This window comes from Bos mutus, chromosome 29 (assembly GCF_027580195.1).
Source record: "Bos mutus isolate GX-2022 chromosome 29, NWIPB_WYAK_1.1, whole genome shotgun sequence".
NCBI lineage: Eukaryota > Metazoa > Chordata > Mammalia > Artiodactyla > Bovidae > Bos > Bos mutus.
The window spans coordinates 27738259-27761306 of NC_091645.1; the positions used below are offsets into that span (position 1 = coordinate 27738259).

Consider the following 23048-nt stretch of genomic DNA (forward strand, 5'->3'; position numbering starts at 1 on the left):
TGCTGGGGTTCATGGGGTTGCAAAGAGTCGGACACGACTGAGTGACTAAACTGAACTGAACTGAACTCTCAAAATACTGCCTCTGCTCCATCTCTCTATTCTCCCCTTTGAACTCTTGATGAAATGTTAGACCTTTTCATTCTACATGAAAGAAAAGTGAAAGTGAAGTCGCTCAATTGTGTCTGACTCTTTGTGACCCCATAGACTGCAGCCTGCCAGGATCCTCCATCCATGGAATTTTTCAGACAACAGTACTGGAGTGGGTTGCCATTTCTTTCTCCAGGAGATCTTCCCAACCCAGGGATTGAACCCAGGTCTCCTGCACTGCAGGCAGACGCTTTACTGTCTGAGCCACCAGGGAAGCCCTCGTTCTACATGACCTGAGCCTTAATCTCTTTTTCTCATGTATTTCATTTCCTTGTCTGTCTGTGTCCTATTCTGGATAATTTTTTCAGGTAAACTAACTCTCTTCAGCTGTATTTAATGTATTTAACCTCTTTTGTTTACATTTTTATTTTAATAAGTCATATTTTTGTTTATAAAAGTTCTATTTGTTCCTTTTCAAACTTGATCACTTTTGATAGTATCTTGTTGCTTATTCATTTTTTATAACAGTGTCTTTTATTCCTTCAAGCATTTCATGATTATTTTATGTTTTATGTCTGATAATTTCAATATTCGAAGACCTGGGCGGTCTAAATACATTGCTTCTTGCATTTGCTGACTTTCATTCTTGGTGACTTGTTTCCTTCCGTGTTTGATGTCCTTTTCTTGTCAACTCATCTTTGATTGGTCTTAGTCTCTGAACATTTAAGGAGATGGTTTTCTTCAGAGAGGATTTTCATTTTTATTTTGGGAGCCTGGGATGCTACCAACTGGAGGCCAATACCAACGTAATCCAGGAGTCTCAGGTTCAGCTCCCGCACTTGGCCACTGGCACGAGTCTGGTCTTTGTCAGTGCTAATATAAATGTGTGCTGTGCTTAGTGGCTCAGTTGTGTCTGACTTTTTGTGACCACATGGACTGTAGCCTGCCAGGCTCCTCTGTCCATGGAATTCTCCAGGCAAGAATACTGGAATGGGTTGCCGTGCCCTCCTCTAGGGGATCTTCCCAACCCAGGGATTGAACCCAGGTCTCCGGCATTGTAGGTGGATTCTTTACCATCTGAGCCACCAGGGAAGCCCAGTTGAAACATTTGCCCTTGGTTGATCCACATTTTATGAGTGCTAAGAAGTAAGGATTCTACTTACTAAGCATTTTTTACATGCTGCTCCTGTCTGGAATATGTGTCCTTCCATCCTTTTCTTTCCTCCACCCGATTAACCTGTCTTTCTAAGACTAAGTTCAGGCTTGTTCTCCTCCAAGATACCTTTGCTGAACACCCCTAATCTGGGTTAGATGTTGCTTTTACATGCTTCTAGAGCACCTTGTATCTACTTCTGTCATTGCATTTTCCACACTGTATTATGCTAATCTGTTTACTATCTGTGTTCCTTCATGAGACTGTCTCTTTGGTATGTCATGGCATAGTAACACTGTCTCCCAGCTTCTAGCACACTTTATGGTCCATGAAGACATGTTTACTGAATAAAAGAAAGAACATCAGAATGAATGAATGAGTGTGTGATGATTTTGGAATCAACAATTTGGGATTTCCAGAGAAGGTGAAGGATGATGAAGGAAGATGAGAAGAAAAGAGAAAAGGGAAACGACTGGTATTTTTAGGCAATTTGTTTGTTCTCCTTGATTAAGTGGAACAAAGTTTTCACTTTATTTCATCAAAAGTTTATTGAGCATCCAGAATGTGCTAGGCACTCTGCTAGATGCCAGTAATACAAAGATGAAGATCAAAACAAAAAAAAAAACAAAACCACTTCCTTGCTCCACCCCCTCCCCCCAATTAAGGCAGATTTGACTTGAGCCTGGGAAGCCAGCCCCTCAGGGATGCAGCATTGGGGATTAGAGTACAGTTTGCCCTAATCTCACCTTAATCTTCACCCTTGCCTCTCCAGGTTGACTGGGATGTACCTGTCTGAGACCGCATCTTGCATCTTCCACCTGCCTGAGCAACTTGGGTGGGGGGTGTGGGTGTTCCCCGCCCCGCCCCTGCCCCACATGCATCATCTCCTAGATCAGGCACCTGGGGAAGTGAGGGGAGCAGTTTTGGGGTGAGGAAGCAGAGCTGCAAAGGCACACCTGCGCAGATGAGCCTGGAGAAATGCATCGGGGCAGGGAGCTGGGAGGACCACGACCTGCAAGTTATGGGGGGGAGTCAACTAGAAATGCTGCTGCCCTTGGGCTGGGGCAAAACTTGTTCCATGTGGAGTGGTGGGGAATTGGGACCTCGGGAGGGAGTTCCTCTGTGGGATGGTGCAGGGTCCGAGCTGGAGCTCAGGAAGCTGAGGAGAGACCAGAGATGCACTAGAGGCATCAGGGAAGACAGGTCAGCACACACAGAGGGCTTTTTTCTTTTGCATCATTTTAATCGCCCTCTCTCTTCACAAGGTAGATGACTGTCTTTCCTCCAAACTGTGCAAGAAGTGGTGGCAGCACGGGCATGGCCTAGCTACACAGTGGACCAATCTCTCCATACTCTGCAGGTTTGTGTAATTAGGGCGCTTGCCCTGGCCTGTCTCCTGGGCCCTGCACACCTGGGAGCAAGGCAGGTGAGAGGCCTGAGACCAAGGGTTCCATATGGCCTCTAAGACGCAGTGGTGGGCGGGGAGAGCAATGAGCGTCTTCCTCCTTCCACTATTTCTGGGGAGAGTCGAACTTCATCTTCTTAAACCTACAGGAAGCTCGACAACCTTTCCCGGGGACAATGATTGTTTGAAAGGCTTATTTCATGCAAAGCCAGGGAGAACCAGTAGATAGGAGGGGTCAAAAGACAGATCCTTACTTGATTTAGCTTTCTGGGTCTGGGAATGAGTGAGGAGCCCCTTCTCTAGGGACTAGAGATGAAAAGAACGCTGGGCACGCTGCTGAGGGGGGCTTTGGGAGGAAGCCAAGCCTGGGAGGCTTGAATCCTTTGCTCTGGCTAGACCCGGGTTGTGGGGGGGAGAGTGGCAAAGAAATACCCTTGAACTCCTCCCTGGCCAACTGGTAGGTACCCAGGTCCCAGATGCCTGAGAAGAGTGCCCCAAGGTCCTGTCTTCACAGTGAATTTCTGGGCTCCCCCTTAGTTCAGGACAGTTGTACCTTTGAGGCAAGTGGCCTCTCTAATCTGGGTTTGCCGAGAAAGTTCCCCAGGAACCAGGAGTTCGTTCCTGGAGAGCAAGGGGAGAGGGTGGGTGGGAAGCATAAATGCGCCCTAGGAAGGACACAGGATAGTCATTGGGGTTAGGTTACTGATGTTAGTTTCCATAAGCCTCTCCGGGGATTGGGCCGTAAATTTAATAATCTATGTGGTCCTAAGAGGGCACAACCCACACCCACTGATAACACAGCCAGTGATCAGGAGCAAACGCACCCCGATTTCACAATCCGGTCCACCCTCCGCCATTCCCGCCTCGTCCCCGGACTCCGCAGGCTCACAGTGGTCCCCGCGCCCTATCCTCTCGCCCGGCGGGACCTCTCCTAATCCCTCGCCCCTCGCGGGCCGCAGCCCCGCTGCCCCGCCCTCCCCTGGACGCGGGCCTCGGTGTGCGGGCGCCTCCGGAGGACGCAAGGAGGCTCAAGCGCTGATCTCCACCGGCCCCGCCTCGTCTTGCTCGCGGATCAGGTGCACGCCCGCAGTCCGCAGTGTGCGCGAGGCGCTGCGCGAGCGGCCAGGCGAGCCGGGGGCCCGGGGCGGCGACGAGTGCGTCCGGCCGGTGGCGGGGGAGCGCGCTGGGGAGCGCGGGTAGCGGCGGGCGGAGCGAATGGGTAGCCCGGGCGATCGGCCCGGCACGGCCGGGGACACGGAGTACCCCGGCGGGCCGGGCTCCGCCGCGCTCCGAGGCTCTGAGGCGGGGTTCTCCTCCGGCTCCGGGGAGTCCTGCAAGGACAGTTGCCAGGAGGGGTCAGGGGACAGCTGGCCAGGGCTGGGAGCACGCCCGGTGTTCCAGGGCCCTAGGAATACCGAGGTGAAAGAGACACAGTCCCCTTCACACTCTCATCTCCCGGAAGGCTGAAGACCTAGGTCTGGTTTCTCTTGCAACATAGGGCACAAAGCAGTGGTTTTTCCAGTAGTCATGTATGGTTGCGAGAGTTGGACTATAAAGAAAGCTGAGCGCTGAAGAATTGATGCTTTTGAACTGTGGTGTTGGAGAAGACTCTTGAGAGTCACTTGGACTGCAAGGAGATCCAACCAGTCCGTCCTAAAGGAAATCAGTCCTGAATATTCATTGGAAGAACTGATGCTGAAGCTGAAACTCCAATACTTTGGCCACCTGATGCAAAGAATTGACTCATTGGGAAAGACCCTGATGCTGGGAAAGATTGAAGGCAGGAGGAGAAGGGGATGCCAGAGGATGAGATGGTTGGATGGCATCATCAACTCGATGGACATGAGACTGAGCAAGCTCCAGGAGTTGGTGATGGCCAGGGAAGCCTGGCGTGCTGCAGTCCATGGGGTTGCAAAGAGTCAGGCATGACTGAGTGACTGAACTGAACTGAAGGACACTTAGCATGGTGCCTGGCACATAATAGGTGCTCATTAAACGTTGAAATGCATTAAACTGAGGGCTTTGACCACTTATTTTCTGCTTTCCACCTGGCTTGGACAGTGTGGGACAGAGTTGGTTGTTGAATAGCTGGAAAGTCACCCAGAGCCCATGTCCAGAGATCTGGGTACTGCCACCAATTGGAGAAGGAAATGGTAACCCACTCCAGTATTCTTGCCTGGAGAATTTCTTGGACAGAGGAGCCTGACAGGCTACAGTCCATAAAGTTGCAAAGAACACAACTGAGCAACTAACACACAGACAGACACTGCCATCGATTCACTTGTTTGATTCTGAACAAGTCATTTTACCCCTGTCATTTTACCCTGTTTTATTAGAAGAAAATAATAAAATAGGGTAAAATGATTTTTACCCTATTTTTCTTATCTCTAAAGTGGGGGTGACAGAAATATTTCTCAGGGTTATTCTGAGTCCTAGAAAGGGATGTCAGCATAGCGGGGCTACGGTAGCACCAGAACGTGGCAGGGACTGATGGGGTGTTCGTGGGGCACTTAGCCCGGAGCTGCTTACCTTGTCTTTCAGGATGTAGAGTGCCATGGGGTTCTTCCGTTCCTGCTCTCCACTTCGGGGGAGGGTGTCTGCTGCACGGGGCAAAGAAGGGGGCGGCTGGCGCAGGTCCAGAACCCTCTCCACCAGCCAGCAACTATACTCCTTGCTTCCCAGCGGCCAGTCAGGGTCCCGCCACAACCTCTACCAAAGGATCCGTCATCCCCGGGGTCCTACCTTGGCTGCTCCTCTCCCTGCTCTGCAGTCTTCGTGCAGTTGGTGGAGGAAGGGGCCCTGCAGAGCTGGCTTCCTTGTCGCCCAGATCTGCCTTTTCCCAGCAGCCCACTGCTCTGAGTGACGATGGGATGGGTGAGTGGGCGGCTGGGAGCTCACCTTCTGGTTTCAGGTGGTCATCACTCTGATCCATATACTCCATGGAGTTTTGCTTCTCCAGCTTCCTCTTCTTCCTGCAAATCAACCCAGCACCTGGTGAACACAGCTGCTGAGTGTGAGCAGAAGTTCTGGGCGTGGGGACACAGTGGGGCAGTATCTGATGGCCATAAATGAGGCTGTGTAATAGGAAGACGGGCTGGGTGTGGTGGGATGGGGTATATCCCATCTAGGTTTGCAGCCTGAGTCTGGCCCTGGCAAGTCATTTAACTCATCTGAGTCCTGAGTCAGTATCTGTAAACTGCAGAGAATCACACTAAGATAATCACACTGAAAGGTAGTGTGCTAACCACAAACACAGTGCCTGGCTCACAGAAGGTGAAGTGCAAGTGCAACCATTATTAACAATGCTGGGATTGTTGGGGTTTTGAGCACAGGATGTAATTCCATATACAATGCATGCAATGGTAAAATGAATCTTCTGGGAAGAGCTTTGGCCTGGGAGGAAAGGCATTTAAAGAGACTAAGAGGAGGGGACTTCCTTGGTGGTCTGATGGTTAAGACTTTGCCTTCGAATGCAGAGGGTGTAGGTTTGATCCCTGCTCGGAGAGCTAAGATCCCACATGCCTTACAGCCAAAAAACCAAAACATAAAACAGAAGCAATATTGTAACAAGTTCAAAAAAGACTTTAAAAATGGTTCACATTAAAAAAAAAAGGTTTTTGTTTTTGTTTTTAAATAAATAAAGAGACCAAGAGGAGCTTAGTGGTGGTCCAGTGAATGGTTAAGAATCCGCCTTGCAATGCAGGGGACACGAATTCAAACCCTGGTCTGGGAAGATCCCACATGCCTTGGGGCAACTAAGCCCGTGTGCCACAACTACTGAGTCAATGTGCTGCAACTACCGAAGCCCCTGCACCCTAGAGCCCACGCTCTGCAACCAGAGAAGCCACCACAAAGAGAAGCCCACCCACTGAAACTGGAGAGTATCCCCCGACTCACTGCAACTAGGGAAAGCCCATGTGCAGCAATGAAGACCCAGCACAGCCAAAAATAAATAATTTTAAAAAAGAGAGAGAGAGACTAAGGAAAGAACGGAGCTCGGGGCTGGGGTGGGTGGAAGGATTCGGATACTCAGGGAGGGGGGACCTTGGAGAGTTACCCAGACTTTTTGGAGGGTTTCCAGCAGGCGCAGACAGTCACCAAGGTCACAAGGAGGAAGATGCCTCCTGTGGACAAGATGATGTAGAGGGAGCTTCTTCCTAGGGAGAGAGGGAGGCAGAGAGGTGGGAGAGACTTCAAGGTGAGCAGTGGGTGTGGGGAGAGAGCTCCCTGGGGCCGAAAGAAGACAAAAGGAGCCCCAGGCAGCAGGGCTGGCCAGTGGTGGACTTTCCCTGGAGCTCACTCCCACCGATGGCTGTCCTCCAGGGAGACCTGGCCCAGTCCGCCTCTCTCCCACTCCAGTGGCACTCTGTCTGGGATGTCCTCAGCCTCTCGTGGGCACCTGCCTCTCAGGGTTGTGAGTCCCAAGGGAGGGTGGCGGGAGACTCACGGTACACGGTGATCTTGACGGGCGGGCTGCGGCCCTGGCTGATGGGGTTTTCCACCACACAGCTGTACAGGTCGTCATCCTCCATGAGCACACGCGTGATGGTGAGCACCTTTTGGTCTGGAGACAGGAGCATCCGAGAGTCGTTGAGGAGGGGCTTGCCATCCTTCAGCCAGGTGTAGCTGGGTTTGGTGCCGTTCTCGTGCGAGCAGTTCAGGGTGAAGGCCTCGCTGAGCTCCAGCACCGTGGTTGATGCTACTAACACCTGTGGCCTTGAAATGGGCACTGAGCCCGGGGGTGGGGGAGCCTGTGAGCCAGGGGCCAAAAAGCATCTCCCCTCCCCTTAACTGCCCACCTTCCAGCTGATCTGTGGTCTTCAGAGGTCTCAGTATAGCTCTTTACCACCACCCACCCACCCACCTATACATCCATCCATCCATTTATTCATTTATTTACCCACTATTTATTGAGGACCTAATTGAGCACAGGGGGTACAATGCAGAACAAGACAGCCATGGTCCCTGCCCTTCTGGACCTTCCCTTCCTTTCTTCCCAAATACCTTTCCGAGATATCTTAAGCTGATCAGCCTGGAAAATATTTTCAATGGGCTAGGTTCAGGTCTGTGCATTCTAAGTTGCTAAGTTGTGTCCGACTCTTTGCAACCCCATGGACTCTAGCCTGCCAGGCTCCTCTCTCCGTGGGATTCTCCAGGCAAGAGTACTGGAGTGGGTTGCCATTTCCTTCTCCAAGAGATCTTCCTGACCCAGGGATTGAACCCAGGTCTCCTGAGGCTCCTGCATTGCAGGTGGATCCTTTACTGCTGAGACACAGGGGAAGCCCCAAATAGGTTCCGATATTGACTCTCACTTACTAGTTGAGTAGAGTTGGTCAAATTATTCAACCTCATTGTGCCTCAGTTTTCTCATGTCTTGAAACAGGGCCAATGATGTTAACTATCCCTAGATTATTATAAGCATTAAATGAGTCAATATAGGCAAAAACTTACAATCATTTCTGGCTCATAGTAACCACCCTACACATGTTAGCTGTGGTCTATCTGCCAGTCTCTAAGGTCCAGTTGGCTCGCTCTCTGCTCCCCAGTGGCTCTTGTGTGGGTTTTCCTGGGGTCTAGCTAGGGTACTGGGTGGACCCTGTCCCCCACCCCAGCTGCTGGTACCCCCGCTCCTTCCCTGCCTGAGACCTTACCATCTACAGTGAGGTTGATGGTCTTCTCCCCGGTGAAAGTGTCATCGGTGATGGAAATCTCGACCTCGTAGGTGCCCTCGTCGGCCAGTTGCAGGTCGCTGAGAAGCAGGGAGCCGTTTTCGAAGAGGCGGATGCGGTCTCGATAGTCAGGCCGCAGGGTGCCAATGACCTCTGTGCCAATGGACTGAACCACGGTCACTGGCTTGTCCCGTTTCAGCTGCCACTTGACCACAGGCTTGTCACTGCTGGTGCTGCTATACTGCACGGAGAGCAGGGCGGCCTTCCCCACCGTGCCATGGATCAGGCGCACCGGGCTGGTGATGTTCACGCCTTCCAGGGGCTCTGTGAACAGAAGCCCACAGAGAGAGGGCAATGTCAGGCCCTGGCTTCTTACTCCATTCTCATTTCTGAGTCCTCTGGTCTCTCCATGCCTCACCACTCTGGGCTCTTCACTTCCTAACAGTTCTTCCTTTTTCCAAGCCAAAAGGCAATGAAACTAAAATGTTAGTTGTGCAGATCGAAGCAAATTTAATTTATTAAACATATCCAACCCATTTTGGGAACAAGTGCTTTGTTACGTAGTGAGCTCCTCGTCTTTAGAAGTAATCAAGGAAAGGCCAATTGAATGTTCATTCCCCTCCCCGTGCTTTCGTTTTCTCCTCTGAATAATGAGGTATCCCATGGACAGAGGAGCCTGGTGGGCTGCAGTCCATGGGGTCGCTAAGAGTTGGGCACAACTGAGTGACTTTACTTTCACTTTTCACTTTCATGCATTGGAGAAGGAAATGGCAACCCACTCCAGTATTCTTGCCTGGAGAATCCCAGGGACAGAGGAGCCTGGTGGGCTGCCGTCTATGGGGTCACACAGAGCCGGACACGACTGAAGCGACTTAGCAGCAGCAGCAGTAGCAGGACCAGATAATCTGCAACCTGACATTTCAATCCTGACATTCTATCATCATCTGTCAAGAATGTTATAATAAAAAAAACCTTAGGTGTAGAAGACACTATTGCAATGATGAAAGCCACCATATTCATGAATATTATATACTTGTCATTGAGGGGAGTCTCAACAGTGGGGGGAGTTAGAATGGACAAAACCAAGTATTTTCAAATTTTCTTATTAAAGGTATTTTTGTTCCCACAAAACCCTATATAAATTGAAAAGGAATGAAATTTAGTTCTAGCTCACTTGATTTAGTCAAAGAGGTGGTGAGGACCTGAGTCCTGTCCTTTCCAGGATCTCGGGGTGCTGCTAGTGAATCTTCTATGGCTCTGTGCATCAGACTGAAATCTGATTGACCTCATGATCCTTAAGATTCCTCCAGCTCTTGGTTTCTGGGACTATATAGATGGGATTTCCTGCCTAAAAGGTGCTAGGTCCCAGGTTTGGTTTGACTTAGAAACACAAGCTTTCATACTTCCCTGAACAGGCAAACAGGGTTTGGTGTAGGTGACTTGAAGTGGCTCTGAAAAAAATCAGTGAGCTTCACTAAGGGCCAGGATGGGAACATCTACCCCCCTTCTCAGGACCCAATCTGAAGCAGTGGGGTCAGCACATGAGGGTGATGTATGCAGAGCCACCCTGTGGTTTAGCAACCCCAAGCTCCTTGGTTCTCATTTCTTCTTTCCAGGAGGCTGGTCTATGACAGTCCCAGCCCCAAGGAAAAGTGGAATGGATTCCCCTCCCTGCTTCTCTCTTCTTGGACTCTCCCTTGAGTTTCCCCTGTGTCTACTCTGTCTTATCACATATAAGGTCCTGGCAGTGCTTTTGGGATGTCTTGCTCCCTTCAAGTTTGCTCTTTCTACCAATTTGTTTATTTATTTTTGCTGCATCATGCAACATGTGGGATCTTAGTTCCCTGACCAGGGATCGAACCAGGGTCCGCTGCAGTGGAAGCACGGAGTCCCAACCCTGAACTGTCAGGGAAGTCCCTCTTTCTACCAGTGTAAATTTGGTCCTTCTGGGGACTTCCCTGGTGGTCCAGTGGCTAAGATCTCCCACTCCCAATGCAGGAGGCCTGGGTTCCAGCCCTGGTCGAGGAACTAGATCCTGCCTGCCAACTAAGATCTGGCACAGTGAAATAAATAAATATTTAAAAAACAAAAAATAAACTTGACTCTTCTGGATAAAACCATTGGAGAAGTTACTGCATGTGGATCACCCTGGGCCTCACCCTCCTCTTGGTGGGTGCCTTCCCCATGTCTGTGCACAAGTCGTGCCCCTGAGTCATAGGGGTGTATGTAGGCATGTTCAGAAGTGGAGGGAGCAGTCTTTCCCAGAAGCTGACAAAGAGCACTTTCTGCTGAGCAAACACTGTTTCCCAAAATCTAGCCAAGATTGGAGTTGATTTTAAGGACAGGGTCCCACAACTTTCAAGGGACACGGAGAACTAGGACAGGAGCCAAGGAAGGACATAGAAGCGAGGAAATGGCTAATGGTGCAAATAAAAGGAACTAAAACTCTTCAACCTTGAGGAACGATTAACTTAATCATCGTCCTCAAGTCTCGAAAGCATCGTTAGGTAGAAAAGTCTCCGTTCCCGCTGGAGGCTGAACAGAAGGAAATTGACCTCGCTGCAAGATGTCCCTGCCAACTGAAATGGTCACACTGGATCAGGGAGGTGGCCCTCGTCAACTAGGATTTAAACTACTGTGACATCAAACAATGTCAAGCTTTAATGTATAAGAATGTACCTGCCAAAAGCCTTGGGGACCCTTAATAGCCACTTTCTTAAACCATCATCTGTTCATTTTTATGTGCCCTTTTTGGTTGGCAAAGGTTTTCTATTACCAGTATTTGCCTTAAATTTACCTTTTAAACATATCAGTGAGAGGGGTTGCCCTGGTGGTCCAGTGGCTAGGACTCCTCTCTCCCAATACAGGGGGCCTGGCTTTGATCCCTGGGTCAGGAAGATCGCCTGGAGGAAGGCATGGTAACCCACTCCAGTATCCTTGCCTGGAGAATCCCATGGACAAAGGAGCCTGGTGGGCTACAGTTGCAAAGAGTCAGACATGACTTAGCGATTAAGCACAGCACAGGGAACTAGGTCCCACGCCACAGCTAAGAGTTTGCATGCAACGAAGAGTTCGCATGTCACAGCTAAGAGTCTGCAGGTGGCAACTAAAGATTTCATGTGTAGCCAAATGTTGTTCAGTCACCAAGTTGTGTCCGACTCTTTGTGACCCCATGGACTGCTGCAAGCCAGTCCGTGTCCTTCCCTGCCCTTCACTATCTCCCAGAGTTTACTCAGACTCATGTCCATTGAGTCAGTGATGCTGTCTAACCATCTCAAAAGCATTCATGAGATACTGTGAAACATATTACACATAATCCACACACTCTGATACCCCGGACTGCAGGTATGTCCCTTTTTAACTGAAAGGCTTTTTGTTTTGTTTGGATCTGTCTCTATAGGAAGTCCCTCCTTCCCTTGGGCTAGCATAGATACCCTTATTTGGGCTTTCTCCAACTCTATTATTTCTTTTTTGAGGTGTGGTGACCAGAACTGCATACAATAACCCAAAGGCAGCACACAGCATGGTTTTCTTTTTCTTTTTGGCTGCACTCCACAGTACGTGGGGCCTTAGTTCCCCAGCCAGGAACTGAATCCACATCCCCTGCATTGGAAGGCAGAGTCTTAACCACTGGACTGCTGGGGAAAGTCCCATATGCCATAGTTTTCTAAAAGCAAAAAATATTACTTTCTGCTCTTCATTTTTATTTTTATTATTCTGAATGAATTAATAATAATGAATATTAAATGCTCTGAGAAAATAGCACCCCTCCTCTGGCCCTATTGTAGAGGAGCTTCACTGTTGGGGTGACTGTGTTAAGAGTTTTCTCTTGTTACTACGTTGAGGCCTACAAGAGTGTGAACTCATTTTAAGTGTCAATCACTCAGGAATATAAGGCAAAATCAGGACACAGAAATTGTGAAGAAGGCCCTTGGGATCCAGGAAGAGAAGGGTAGCTTTCTTCCTACCCTGTAAAGAAAGCAAATGTTCAGTAACGTGTATCTAGCTAATAAGTATAAAGATAGCACACAGAGATACACTGTGCTTTGGATAGGAGTAATCATTAATGTTAAGCTGTCAATTCTCCAAAGCTGGCTTATAAATTTAATACAATACTGATCAAAATCTCAAGAGATTTATCCTTGGCACTACAATAGACAAGTGTTATCAACAGAACAGAATGAAGAGTCCAAAAACAGACTTAAACATGATAGCCTGACTTTTTATTTTTGGTGTGAGGGTTGTGGGATCTTAGTTCCCCAACCGGAGACTGAACCCATGATACCTGCAGTGGAAACCTGGAGTCCTAACCACTGAACCACAGGTGACATGCAGTCAGGTACAGAAAGGATTTTTTTAAATAGATAGTGCTGGGCCACGTTGGAATAAAAATGAATTTTGGTCCTTACCTCACATCTCACACAAATACCAATTCTAGGTAGATTGTAGATCTAAATGTGAAAGGTAAAACAAGGTTTTAAAAAGACAACATAGGAGAATATCTTTGTGACTTGAGGACACAAAGGTGGTACCCGTAAAAGATGAAAATGATACAGTGGACAATAAAATCACGAGCTTCTGTTCATCAGGAGACATCATTAAGAGAGTGAAAGGCAAGCCGTACAGTGGGAGATGGCCTTCCCAGGTGGCGCTAGCTGTAAAGAATCTGCCCGCCAGTGCAGGAGACAAAAGAGATATGGGTTTGATCCTTGGGTCGGGAAGATCCCCTGGAGGAGGGTATAGCAACCCAGTTCAGTGTTCTTGCCTGGAGAATCCCATGGACAGAGGAGATTGGTGGGCTACAGTCCATAGGGTCGCACAGAGTTGACATGACTGAAGCGATTTGGCACACACACACGCACAGTGGGAGATAGTTGTAATACATATCTCCTATAAGTGACTCGTATCTGATATATCTATTTTAAACTCCTACAAATTACCACTTTAAAAAAAAAATCCAGGAAACTCAAAAGAAAATAGGCAAAAGATTTGGATCAGGTATTTCACATAAAAGGATTTTCAAATAGCTATTAAGTATATGAAAAAGACACAACTGCATTCATCACCATAGATTTGCAATTTAAAACCATAATTTAATGCCACCTCATACTAGGATAGCTAAAATGAAAAAAGAGAAGATTCAGTTATTGGTGAATATATGGAACGAACATCTGGGACTCTCAGTCAGGGCTGGTGGGAATGTAGCTTGATACAACCACTTCTAAAATCTCTGGCTATATCTACTAAGCCTAAGCGCATATATATAACTTGACAAATTCTACTCCTGGGTATATCTGTTCATCAAAAGACATCTACTAGAATGTTTTTAACAACTCTGTTCATAAAGGCCCAAACTGTTAACAACCAAAGTGTCTATCAAAATTGAATAGGTAAACAAATTTTGGTATATTTATATGATGGAATACTATATAGCACTGAGATCAAACAAGTTACAATTTCAACAACAACATGCATGAATCTTACAAATTTGGTGTTCTGTGAAAGAAACCAGGCTTAAAAGAATGCATAGATACAATTCCACTTTTAAGAAGTTCAAAGACACACAAAATTAATCTGTATTAGAAATTAGTACACCACTGTGACCCTGGGGGGAAGGCAATAATAACAGTATAGTGTGGAGGTACTATATCGCTTCTCAGTACTGAAATATTCTTTTCCATGACCTTGGGGGATAATTAAATGGATTTATTCACTTTTTAAAGGTTCTATAAAACTGTATCCTTATGCAAAATTGCATGTTCCTGTATATAATTTTCAATTGCAATTTTAAAAAAATACAGCACCTACAATATGGAAGGTGATCTTAGAACTCAGAGGGTGGAACCTAGCCAAGGGACTTCTTCCTAATGGGAGTGTAGAGGACAGACTGGCTCTAGGATCCCAGAGAGTAACATCTTGCACATCAGATTATTTAGATGTATGGCATGTTGTGTTTATGATTGTAAATTAGTATCCTAGCCTCTAGAAAAGCTGTGTTTGAATGTTCCAGGAATAGGGCTGTGATGGATTTAGGGAAGCCTCTTTAGCTCATATTAGGTTCAGAGCACCAAGGACTAAGTGCTACTTGTCTGAGGCAAGTAAGGTGGCTGCTGCCACACGGGAGTATTGTTGCTGTTCAGTCGCTCAGTCTTGTCAGACTCTCTGCGACCCCATGGTCTGCAGCAGGCCAGGCTTCCCTGTCCATCACCAACTCTTGGAGCTTGCTCAAACTCATGTCCACTGAATTGATGATGCTGTCCAACCATCCCATCCTCTGTTGCCCCCCTTATCCTGCTCTCGATTTTTCCCAGCATCAGGGTCTTTTCCAATGAGTTGGCTCTTTGCATCAGGCAAAGTATCGGAGTTTCAACTTCAGCATCAGTCCTTCCTATGAATATTTAGGATTGATTTCCTTAATGGCAAGGGATTAAGGCAGATCTCTGGAAGCCAGAGTCATATGGTCTAGGCCACCCTTTTAGTGCCAGCCTTAAAGCTATATCTCCCAGCCTCCCTTGCAGTTAATTATGGCTGTGTCACTACTGATTTCTACCCAATAGTACTAGTAAAAGTGGTAGATTCCACTTATAGGCTGGTGTACTTCTTTCTTTTTTTTCCCCCCTTAATCCTCTACCTAAAAGAAATAGAGATAAATCTCAGGCTGACCATTGGAAACACATGTGAAAGTTGATAGCGCTCCATGAGCTTGGTCTATGGAAAACCTCATGGAGCAGTCTTTGTTCATATCAGGCCTTGCTTGAAATGGTACTGACTACTCCAGGGTTAATGCCAGGAGAACTTAAATGTTGGAATTTATTTGTCACAGAAGCTGACATTTTCCTAATAGATTGAGGATGGCGGAAATTCCTCATAGAATCTCAGCCTTTATTGCTTTTGAATCCACAGCAGTCCAATGGCCTGACCCCACACTTACCTCTTACCTATCTTAGTTTGTAACTAATATTAGCATAGTTTATATTTAGAATTTTTTGTTATACTTTTTTTTTTTTGACCATGCAGCATGTGGGATTTTAGTTTGTGGACCTGGGATTGAACCTGTGCCCCCTGCAGCAGAAGCACGGAGTCTTAACCATTGAACCACCAGGGAAGCCCCTTGTTAAATAATACTCAGTTCCATTGTCTCTCACAGAAGTTCCTTTTGTTTCTACCTAATCACAGTGACTGACAAGATCCTTCCATAATTTTTTCTTTACCATATATGACCTGAAAGAGCTTAGGGACACCCCTGATTTCTACATGTCATTGTACATTTCCTAGTCCCGGTTCGCTGCCTCCATACCGCTAGCTCTCATTTCCTCCATTCATTGTAATTTCCACTGACACTGCTGTCACTAAGGCTAATGGTAACTTCTTTATGGCCACATCAGATGGGCTCTTTTAGGTCCTTATTACACCAGGTTCCTTGATACCTTTGATGTCGACTCTCTGAGAATAGCCCAGCTCCCTTCACTTTCTGGACACCACAGTCTTCAAGATCTCCCTCTGTCTCTCTGATTGTTATGCACCTCCTCAATGGGCTTTTGTTCTCTGTTTTCCTCTGCAAATCTTGGGATTCCTCAGATTCACACAGACTTAGAGAATGAACTTATGCTTGCTGGGGGGAAGGGATAGTTAGGGAGTTTGATTGACATGTACACACTGCTATATTCAAAATGGGTAACCAACAAGGATCTACTGCATAGCACAGGAAATTCTGCTCAATGATATGTGGTAGCCTGGACGGAAGGGGAGTTTGCGGGAGAATGGATACATGTATATGTATGGCTGAATCCCTTCACTGAAAGCTATCACAACATTTAACTGGGTATACTCCAACACAAAAAGGTAAAAAATTTTAAAAAGTTTTCATTGGTTTTAAAAAAAGTCTTGGGGTTCCTCAGTGTTCCATTTTCAGCTCATTTATTTCTTTATTCTCACTGTTTTAAGTCTCACCTCTTAGCTGACAGCTTCCAAATACCTCTTCCTAACCCTCCAGTTTTAGGTTCAACATTTCCCCACAAATGTCTTACAGCCATTTCAACCTCAGCATGAGTAACACTAATCATTATATCTCCCAATCTTGCCCCATTTTTTAGCTTAATGTTTCACACAGAAACCCTACCTCCTTCCCTAGATTCTTTAACTTCCTATCAATTACTAGGTCCTGATTTTCCCTCCAAAATATTATCTCAATATCCTTCCCTCCCTCCTTCTTTATTCTAATTCCAGCCTGGTTCATTTCTCTCTTGAACTATTGCGGTAGCCTCGTTATGGGTTGACTTGTGCCCCCTATAATTTATGTCTTGAAGTCCTAATCCCAAGTATTTCAGTGTGTCTGTGCTCAGTCACTTCAAATGTGTCTGACTCTTTGCGACCCTGTGGGCTGTAGCCTGCCAGGCTCCTCTGTCCATGGGATTCTTCAGGCAAGAATACTGGAGTGGGTTGCCATTTTCTGCTCCAGGGGATCTTCCCGACTCAGGGATCAAACCAACATCTCTTATGTCTTCTGTATTGGCAAGTGAATTCTTTACCACTGAGCCACTTGGGAAGCCCTATCTCAGAATGTGACCTTATTTGGCACTGGGGTCATTGTCAAGGTAACAAGCTAATACTGGAGGGAGTGGGCCCCCAATCTAAGATGAAAGCGAAAGTTGTGTCTGACTCTTTGCAACCCCATGGACTGTAGTTCATCAGGCTCCTCTGTCAATGGAATTTTCCAGGCAAGAATACTGGAGTGGAAAGCCATTTCCTTCTCTAAGAGATCTTCCCGACCCAGGGATTGAACCCAGGTCTCCTGCACTGCAGGCAGATTCTTTACTGTCTGAGCCACCAGGGAAGCCCAATCCAAGATGACTGGCGTTCTTATAAAAAGAAGAAATACGTATATACACACAAGCACAGGGAGAATGCCATGTAAAGATTAAAGTTAACCTGTCACAGCCAAGGAACTATCCAAAGACAGCAGAGAGGCCTAGAGAAGAACCCTGCCTAGCACCTTCGGAGGGCGTACAGCCTTCCCACCACCTTGATCTTGAAATTTTACCCTCTGGAACTGTGAAACACAACGCTTCTGTTGTTGAAGTCATCCAGTTTGTGGTTCTACCAAATGGATACAGGCTTCCTTTCCTATCTTGCCTCCAGTTTTGCTCCAACGCCTCCTGGCCCTGCCTGTTCCCAGACTGAAAACCATTCCATGCCCTCCCCCGGCCCCCATTGTTTGCAAATTATCTTCCCATTTCCTTAGCAAGGTTTACATATCTCACCTAACTCCATTCACTCTTTCCTCTCCAGAAGGAGTGACTGACTGGGCTGCTCCTAACACGCAATACCATTTCAAGCTGTTGACCTTGGCCCATTTTCCTAACTATAATGCTCACTCCCACACCTACCTGTTTTTCTCATCCTTTAAAATTCAGCGCAGACACTCCCAAGTAACTTCCCCTCATATTCCCCTACTCGTATCCTGTACTACCAGCACCAGCTTCCTGATGGTGTAGGTGACCTCTCTCTGTCTCTGACTCATAGTAGTCTCTGCTTTTATTAAAATGATTTCTGCATCTATTTGCCCAATGAAACTGTAAATTCCTAGGCTCTCTGGAATGGTTTGTGCGTGTGCACATGCGTGTGTGCTCAATCACTCAGTCATATCTGACTCTTAGTGACCCAATGGACTGTAGCCCGCCAGTCTCCTCTGTCCATGGAATTTTCCAGGCAAGAATACTGAAGTGGATTGCCATTTCCTACTCCAGGGGGTCTTTCTGACCCAGGGATCGAACCTGAGTCTCTTGCGTCTCCTGCATTGGCAGGCGGATTCTTATCACTGAGCCACCTGAGAACCCAACGTGTGTATGCGCACATAAGCACATGTATTGAAAATCAGATAATTTCTCCAAGAAGTTGGTAGGGGGCAGTACAGAAGATAGGTTTGTCTGTGGCGTGCCTGAGTTACGGATAGGTTGGTGTTAGAGTCCCAAGCCAGGAGACTCATTATCTCCAAAGCTTCTTTCATCTCCCTTGCTGTTTTACACCCAGAGAAGCCAGGGTGTGGGATTGAGGAGGCACAAAACCAAGATTTCCCCACCCCTCCAAGCCCCACCATAATCCCGACTGGGGATTATAAAGGATGCCTGACTGGCCCACGCCAACAAGACGTCCCATAAGCAGTGGCTCGTTGCCCTCCATCTAATGTACTGAATGCCGTGGGAGCTCCAAAGTCATGCAGGCTTTGGGGGCTGGGGGGCAGGGGCCAGGCAGGAGGCACACAGAATGAAGAAATACATTCAACACGAATGCCTGAATTCACTGAGCTGCTTCCCACGGTGGCTGGGCATTCTCCCCTCCTCCTGCCCCAGAGGCGTTCTGGCCCTCAGCTCCCCCCTCCCTGTCCTTTGAAAGCCCCAGGCCCCTCCTGCAGACCCTGTCCTGCCCTCTGGTTCTCCTACCTGTCTGGATCAGAAGCAGGTAGACAAAAGGAGCGAGGCGCAGCGCACTGAAGGCTCTGGACGGGGCTTCCCTTTCTCTCTTCATTTTGGGTGGCGTTCTCCAGCTCTGGTGCAGACAATTAGCATGATTTCTCCACTCTGGGCACGTCCCTTTGTACCACTCGGAGTTTCTCTGCCCGGACACAACCCTGCCAAGTTCCCTCTGAATACACAGAGCTCTGTGTGTTGCTGGACTTGTTCTTTCCTCTCTTTCAGACCTGGCATTTTCTAGTTTCAAAGCCCTGCATCCCGGGTTGGGAAGAGGGTATCTGCTTGGAAGACCATCTCCAGCACAGCTTCCAGTCTGAGGGGTCCCAGCAGTTTCTTCACCTGCCTGAGCTGAACCCCACTGCCAGGGGGAGATGAGAATTTGGGCTCAGGGAGGGACCTTGTGTGTCCCAGCAAGCCCTGTCTCCACCTCTTGCTCCTCGTTCCTGCGAGGGAGGGTGCATGCCAGGGACACACCTCCAATAAACTCTGAAAAGGCAGGGAGAGGAGTTTTTTGGAAGCTTGGAATGAGAGATTTCAGAAACGGCTGGGGACGCGGAAAACCCCTCTTCTACCCCAAAACAAGAAGATTGGAAAATGGCTTGAATTGTATTATTATCATAACTGTCAAGTTTGGGTTTCTCCCTCCTATCATAGAATCTTGTAGATGCTGGGGATCTTTTTCCAGTAGCTACTCTGCTCAATCCCCAGCCTCCAGTCCATTTTCTAGAACATGTCAGAGCAAAGATGATGGTAATACCCCAAGACCTTGGGGTTCGGCCACCAGCTGCAGCCCAGCCGTCTCCTCAAGTCTTGAAGTGTGATGAAGAAAAGCAGCCCAGCCCTGCCCTGCACCCCCATTACCATGTCCACAGCTTCTCCTGCGGGTCGCCAGTGGAATGCTTGCTCGCTCACTGTGTGATCTGGGGCAGACAGCCATTCAACCTTGTTAATTCTCCAATTTCACATCTGTAAACGGGGTGGAGGGGGGCAGTAGCTTCCTTGTAGAAACTGTTGAGAGGACTGATGAAGATTTAGTACAGTGGAGTGCCTAGAACATTCTTTGTTGGAGAGGTGATATGCGTATGTTTGTGTGTGTGTGTGCATCTCGGTCACCTCAGTCGTGTCTGACTCTTCGAAACGCTATGGACTTGTAGCCTGCCAGGCTCCTCTGTCCGTGGGATTCTCCAGGCAAGAATACTGGAGTGGGTTGCCGTGCCTTCCTCCAGGGGATCTTCCAGACTCAGGGATCGAACCCGCATCTCTTGAGTCTCCTGCGTTGGAGGGCGGGTTCTTTACCACCAGCAACACCTGAGAAGCCCTGGAGAGGTGATAATTTAAACCTAAAAGAAAAATCTTCTTCTAATTCCTTTAGGGATTTTTATGCCTTGGTGAGACCAAACTTTACAACTCCTCCTCTCAGCTGTCTCTAACACTGGAACTCTGGTCGTAATTTTATAAGTGTGGAAGTTATCTTTCAAAGTGTTCTTTTTACATACTAGAGAAAGCCTGTGTAAGCCAGGTTTCTATTTTTTAAAAATTTTTATCAGAGTATAGCTGCTTTACAATGCTGTGTTAGTTTTTATTGTACAGCAAAGAGAATCACTGACATGTATACATATATCTCCTCTTTTGGGGATTTCCTTCCCATCTAGATCACCACAGAGCATTGAGTAGGGCTCCTTGTGCTCTACAGTAGGTTCTCATTAGTTATCTATTTCATACACAGTATCAACTCGGAGAAGGCAATGGCACCCCACTCCAGTACTCTTGCCTGGAAAATCCGATGGGTGGAGGACCCTGGTAGGCTCCAGTCCATGGGGTCACTAAGAATCGGACACGACTGAGCGACTTCACTTTCACTTTTCACTTTCATGCATTGGAGAAGGAAATGGCAACCCACTCCAGTATTCTTGCCTGGAGAATCCCAGGGACAGAGGAGCCTGGTGGGCTGCCATCTATGGGCTGTCACACAGAGTCGGACATGACTGAAGTGACTTAGCAGCAGCAGTATCAAGTCAGGTTTCTAGAACTTAAGATTTAGTGCATGGTCCATCTGAGCTGAAAGATGGGGGAAAAGAGATGGACAGCATTGGTTTTGGACGTCACAGAGGAACTCCAAAAAATATTCTGAAATGCATAAATGAGATTTTTTTTTTTCCTTTTGCATCTCTATGATTGCAACTTCTTCCTAGACAGCTTATGGCACTTGTCTGCCTCTGGTAGAGTTAGTGGAGCTTCAGCAGGAATACAATGAAAAAGCAAAAGGCAATATTCAGCTTCTGACATTTAAAACAGTATGTTAGAGTCAGTAGCAAGATGAAAGGCTTGAAAGCCAGTCTCTGTAAGGAACTGAAGGATATTTTAATTTCTTTTATCTGTTCCTTCGATGTATCATGGAGAGCAGGTTGTGGACCGGATCATAGTGTTCTATAGTGTAGAAATGGCCTCTTTTGCTTGTGATGATTAGACCTGGAGGCTTATAGTCTGAGGTAAAAGGATATGAGGGGCTTCCAGGTGGCTCAGTGGTAAAGAACTCTCCTGCCAACACAGAGAGTTCCCCTCTCCAACCTCCAGGGGAAGTTTCCCTGGAGGAAGGCATAGCAACTCACTCCAGTATTCTTGCCTGAAGAATCCCATGGACAGAGAAGCCTGGCAAACTACATGAGGTCCATAGGGTCGCAAACAGTCGGACAAGACTGAAGCAACTTAGCACAAAAGAATATGACGTTCAGGAAATAGAAAGCCTGCAGTCTGCCGTTTTCAGCCTGAAGGATTATGGGAAGAGAACTGTGACAGAAGACAGAAGCAGGAAATAAGTTCTCCCCCCAACCCTCACCCCAGGGATGAACCTCAGGCTCCTTACCCCCACACAGAATACACGAGTGCTCCCAAAGAGCCGCACACTTCCTGAGGGGACCCAGAAGTGCTGGAGAGAAAGAACCAGCAGAAGGAAGAACAGGGAGGGAAGGGGCCGCACTAGGTACCTGAGGCCAGGCCACCAACTGCCCCTCAGACCAGGGAGCAACCGAGACTCGAGCAGAGACCAGTGGGAGTCCTGAAAGCCACACAGGTCCCCAGGCACTGTCTCCTCTGCTGTCACAAGGAGTCCTAGGCCCCACCAGCTGCTGTAGGAGACAGATGGGCTCCAGGCTAGACATTGACAACTGGCCTCCTATCCGCATTTCATGGGGCACAAAGAAGTGGGCTTCAGGCTGGATACTTACAGCTCTTTAGCATTTCTTGAGACAAGAGATAGGTGGGCTCCAGTTGAGGCATTTACAGTCAGCCTCCTGTTTGCCCTCCGAAATGGAAGCAACAAAAGAAACAAGGTAAATAGCAAATGTTTGTCTTTTATAAACACCTTAAGGTAATAGTCACAGCAAAAGTCAAGGTAATAGTCATGGCAAGGACAAAGAGAGGCAAAACCCTGTTTTAATAAATGATGAAGGGATCTCCGTGTCCCCCTCTTTTGAGACAAGTGAGACACTACAAATGCACCGAAAGGTTCTTTGTGGGTCAAAAGTCAAGAGACAATGCCAGGCCGTAATGAGTCTTGCTCCTCCCAGAAGCCTTCACTTGGATATCCATCTTGGCTGAGGGCGGTGTGCACACCCAGGGGAGTGTCCCAGGGTAGGTCAGGTGTAGAAAAATAAACCAGATAATTGGCCTGAAGGAAGACAAAGACCCAGAAGAACTGCCTGATATAAATGACTTAACTGCCCGCCTCTTTACTTCACTCCTCCTCACCAGAGGGGATGCCCGCACCCTTCCTCTCTGGGTGTGCATCTCCGTCTTGTTTCTGTCTTAACTAATCAAACCGTTTCTCTGTGTGCTCTCCAACTTGTTGTTGTGCTGTGTCTCTAATAATAAACTTTGTACCTGCCTCCATGATACATACATTTTCCAGTGGGGGCAAAGATCCAGGAAAAAATAGCTTCTAGCCTGAAGCCCTTGCTGGTCTGGTAGCTAGGATTCCTGGTTCTCATCCAGGCTACCCAGGTTCAATTCCTGGGCAAGGAAATAAGATCTCACTTCACGAAACCACTCACTGCTGCTTCGCCAAGATCACAGCTACGCTCACCCTAAACCTTCTCAGAGAGGAGCTGGGTTGGGGGTGGAAACTGAAAAGATTGATTGATCCAAGCAGAGGCTAAGCTACGGAGACACGGGTTCGATCACTGGGTCGGGAAGATACCTGGAGGAGAAAATGGCAACCCTCTCCAGTATTCTTGCCTGGGAAATCCCGTGGATAGAGGAGCCTGGCA

At 47.7% G+C, this 23048-nt stretch overlaps 1 protein-coding gene across 2 annotated transcripts; it reads right to left on the minus strand.

Moving 5' to 3' along the window:
* Positions 1–1810: 1810 nt before the first annotated feature.
* On the minus strand, positions 1811–19243 carry HEPACAM (hepatic and glial cell adhesion molecule). 2 transcript variants are annotated; one of them, XM_070364979.1, is made up of 7 exons: positions 18754–19243; positions 8297–8638; positions 7093–7374; positions 6703–6802; positions 5544–5617; positions 5175–5245; positions 1811–3976 (listed from the first exon to the last, which is right to left on the minus strand). In XM_070364979.1, the coding sequence occupies exons 1-7, from the start codon at positions 18836–18838 to the stop codon at positions 3674–3676; spliced, it is 1257 nt and encodes a 418-aa protein (XP_070221080.1). In that variant the 5' UTR covers positions 18839–19243; the 3' UTR covers positions 1811–3673. The 2 variants fall into 2 exon arrangements, with proteins under 2 accessions (XP_070221080.1, XP_070221079.1); XM_070364978.1 differs by having other exon boundaries at positions 5388–5617.
* Between the last annotated feature and the right edge of the window lie 3805 nt (positions 19244–23048).

What these genes read in the sequence shown, in the direction of transcription:
- HEPACAM (XM_070364978.1), bottom strand. Translation starts at nt 18,838, where the DNA reads ATGAAGAGAGAAAGGGAAGCCCCGTCCAGAGCCTTCAGTGCGCTGCGC. An exon ending in CCTGCTTCTGATCCAGACAG is followed by an intron (nt 8,639 to 18,753) that starts GTAGGAGAACCA and finishes TTCTGTTCACAG; the next exon opens with AGCCCCTGGAAGGCGTGAAC. An exon ending in AAACCCTCCAAAAAGTCTGG is followed by an intron (nt 5,618 to 6,702) that starts GTAACTCTCCAA and finishes GTTGATTTGCAG; the next exon opens with GAAGAAGAGGAAGCTGGAGA.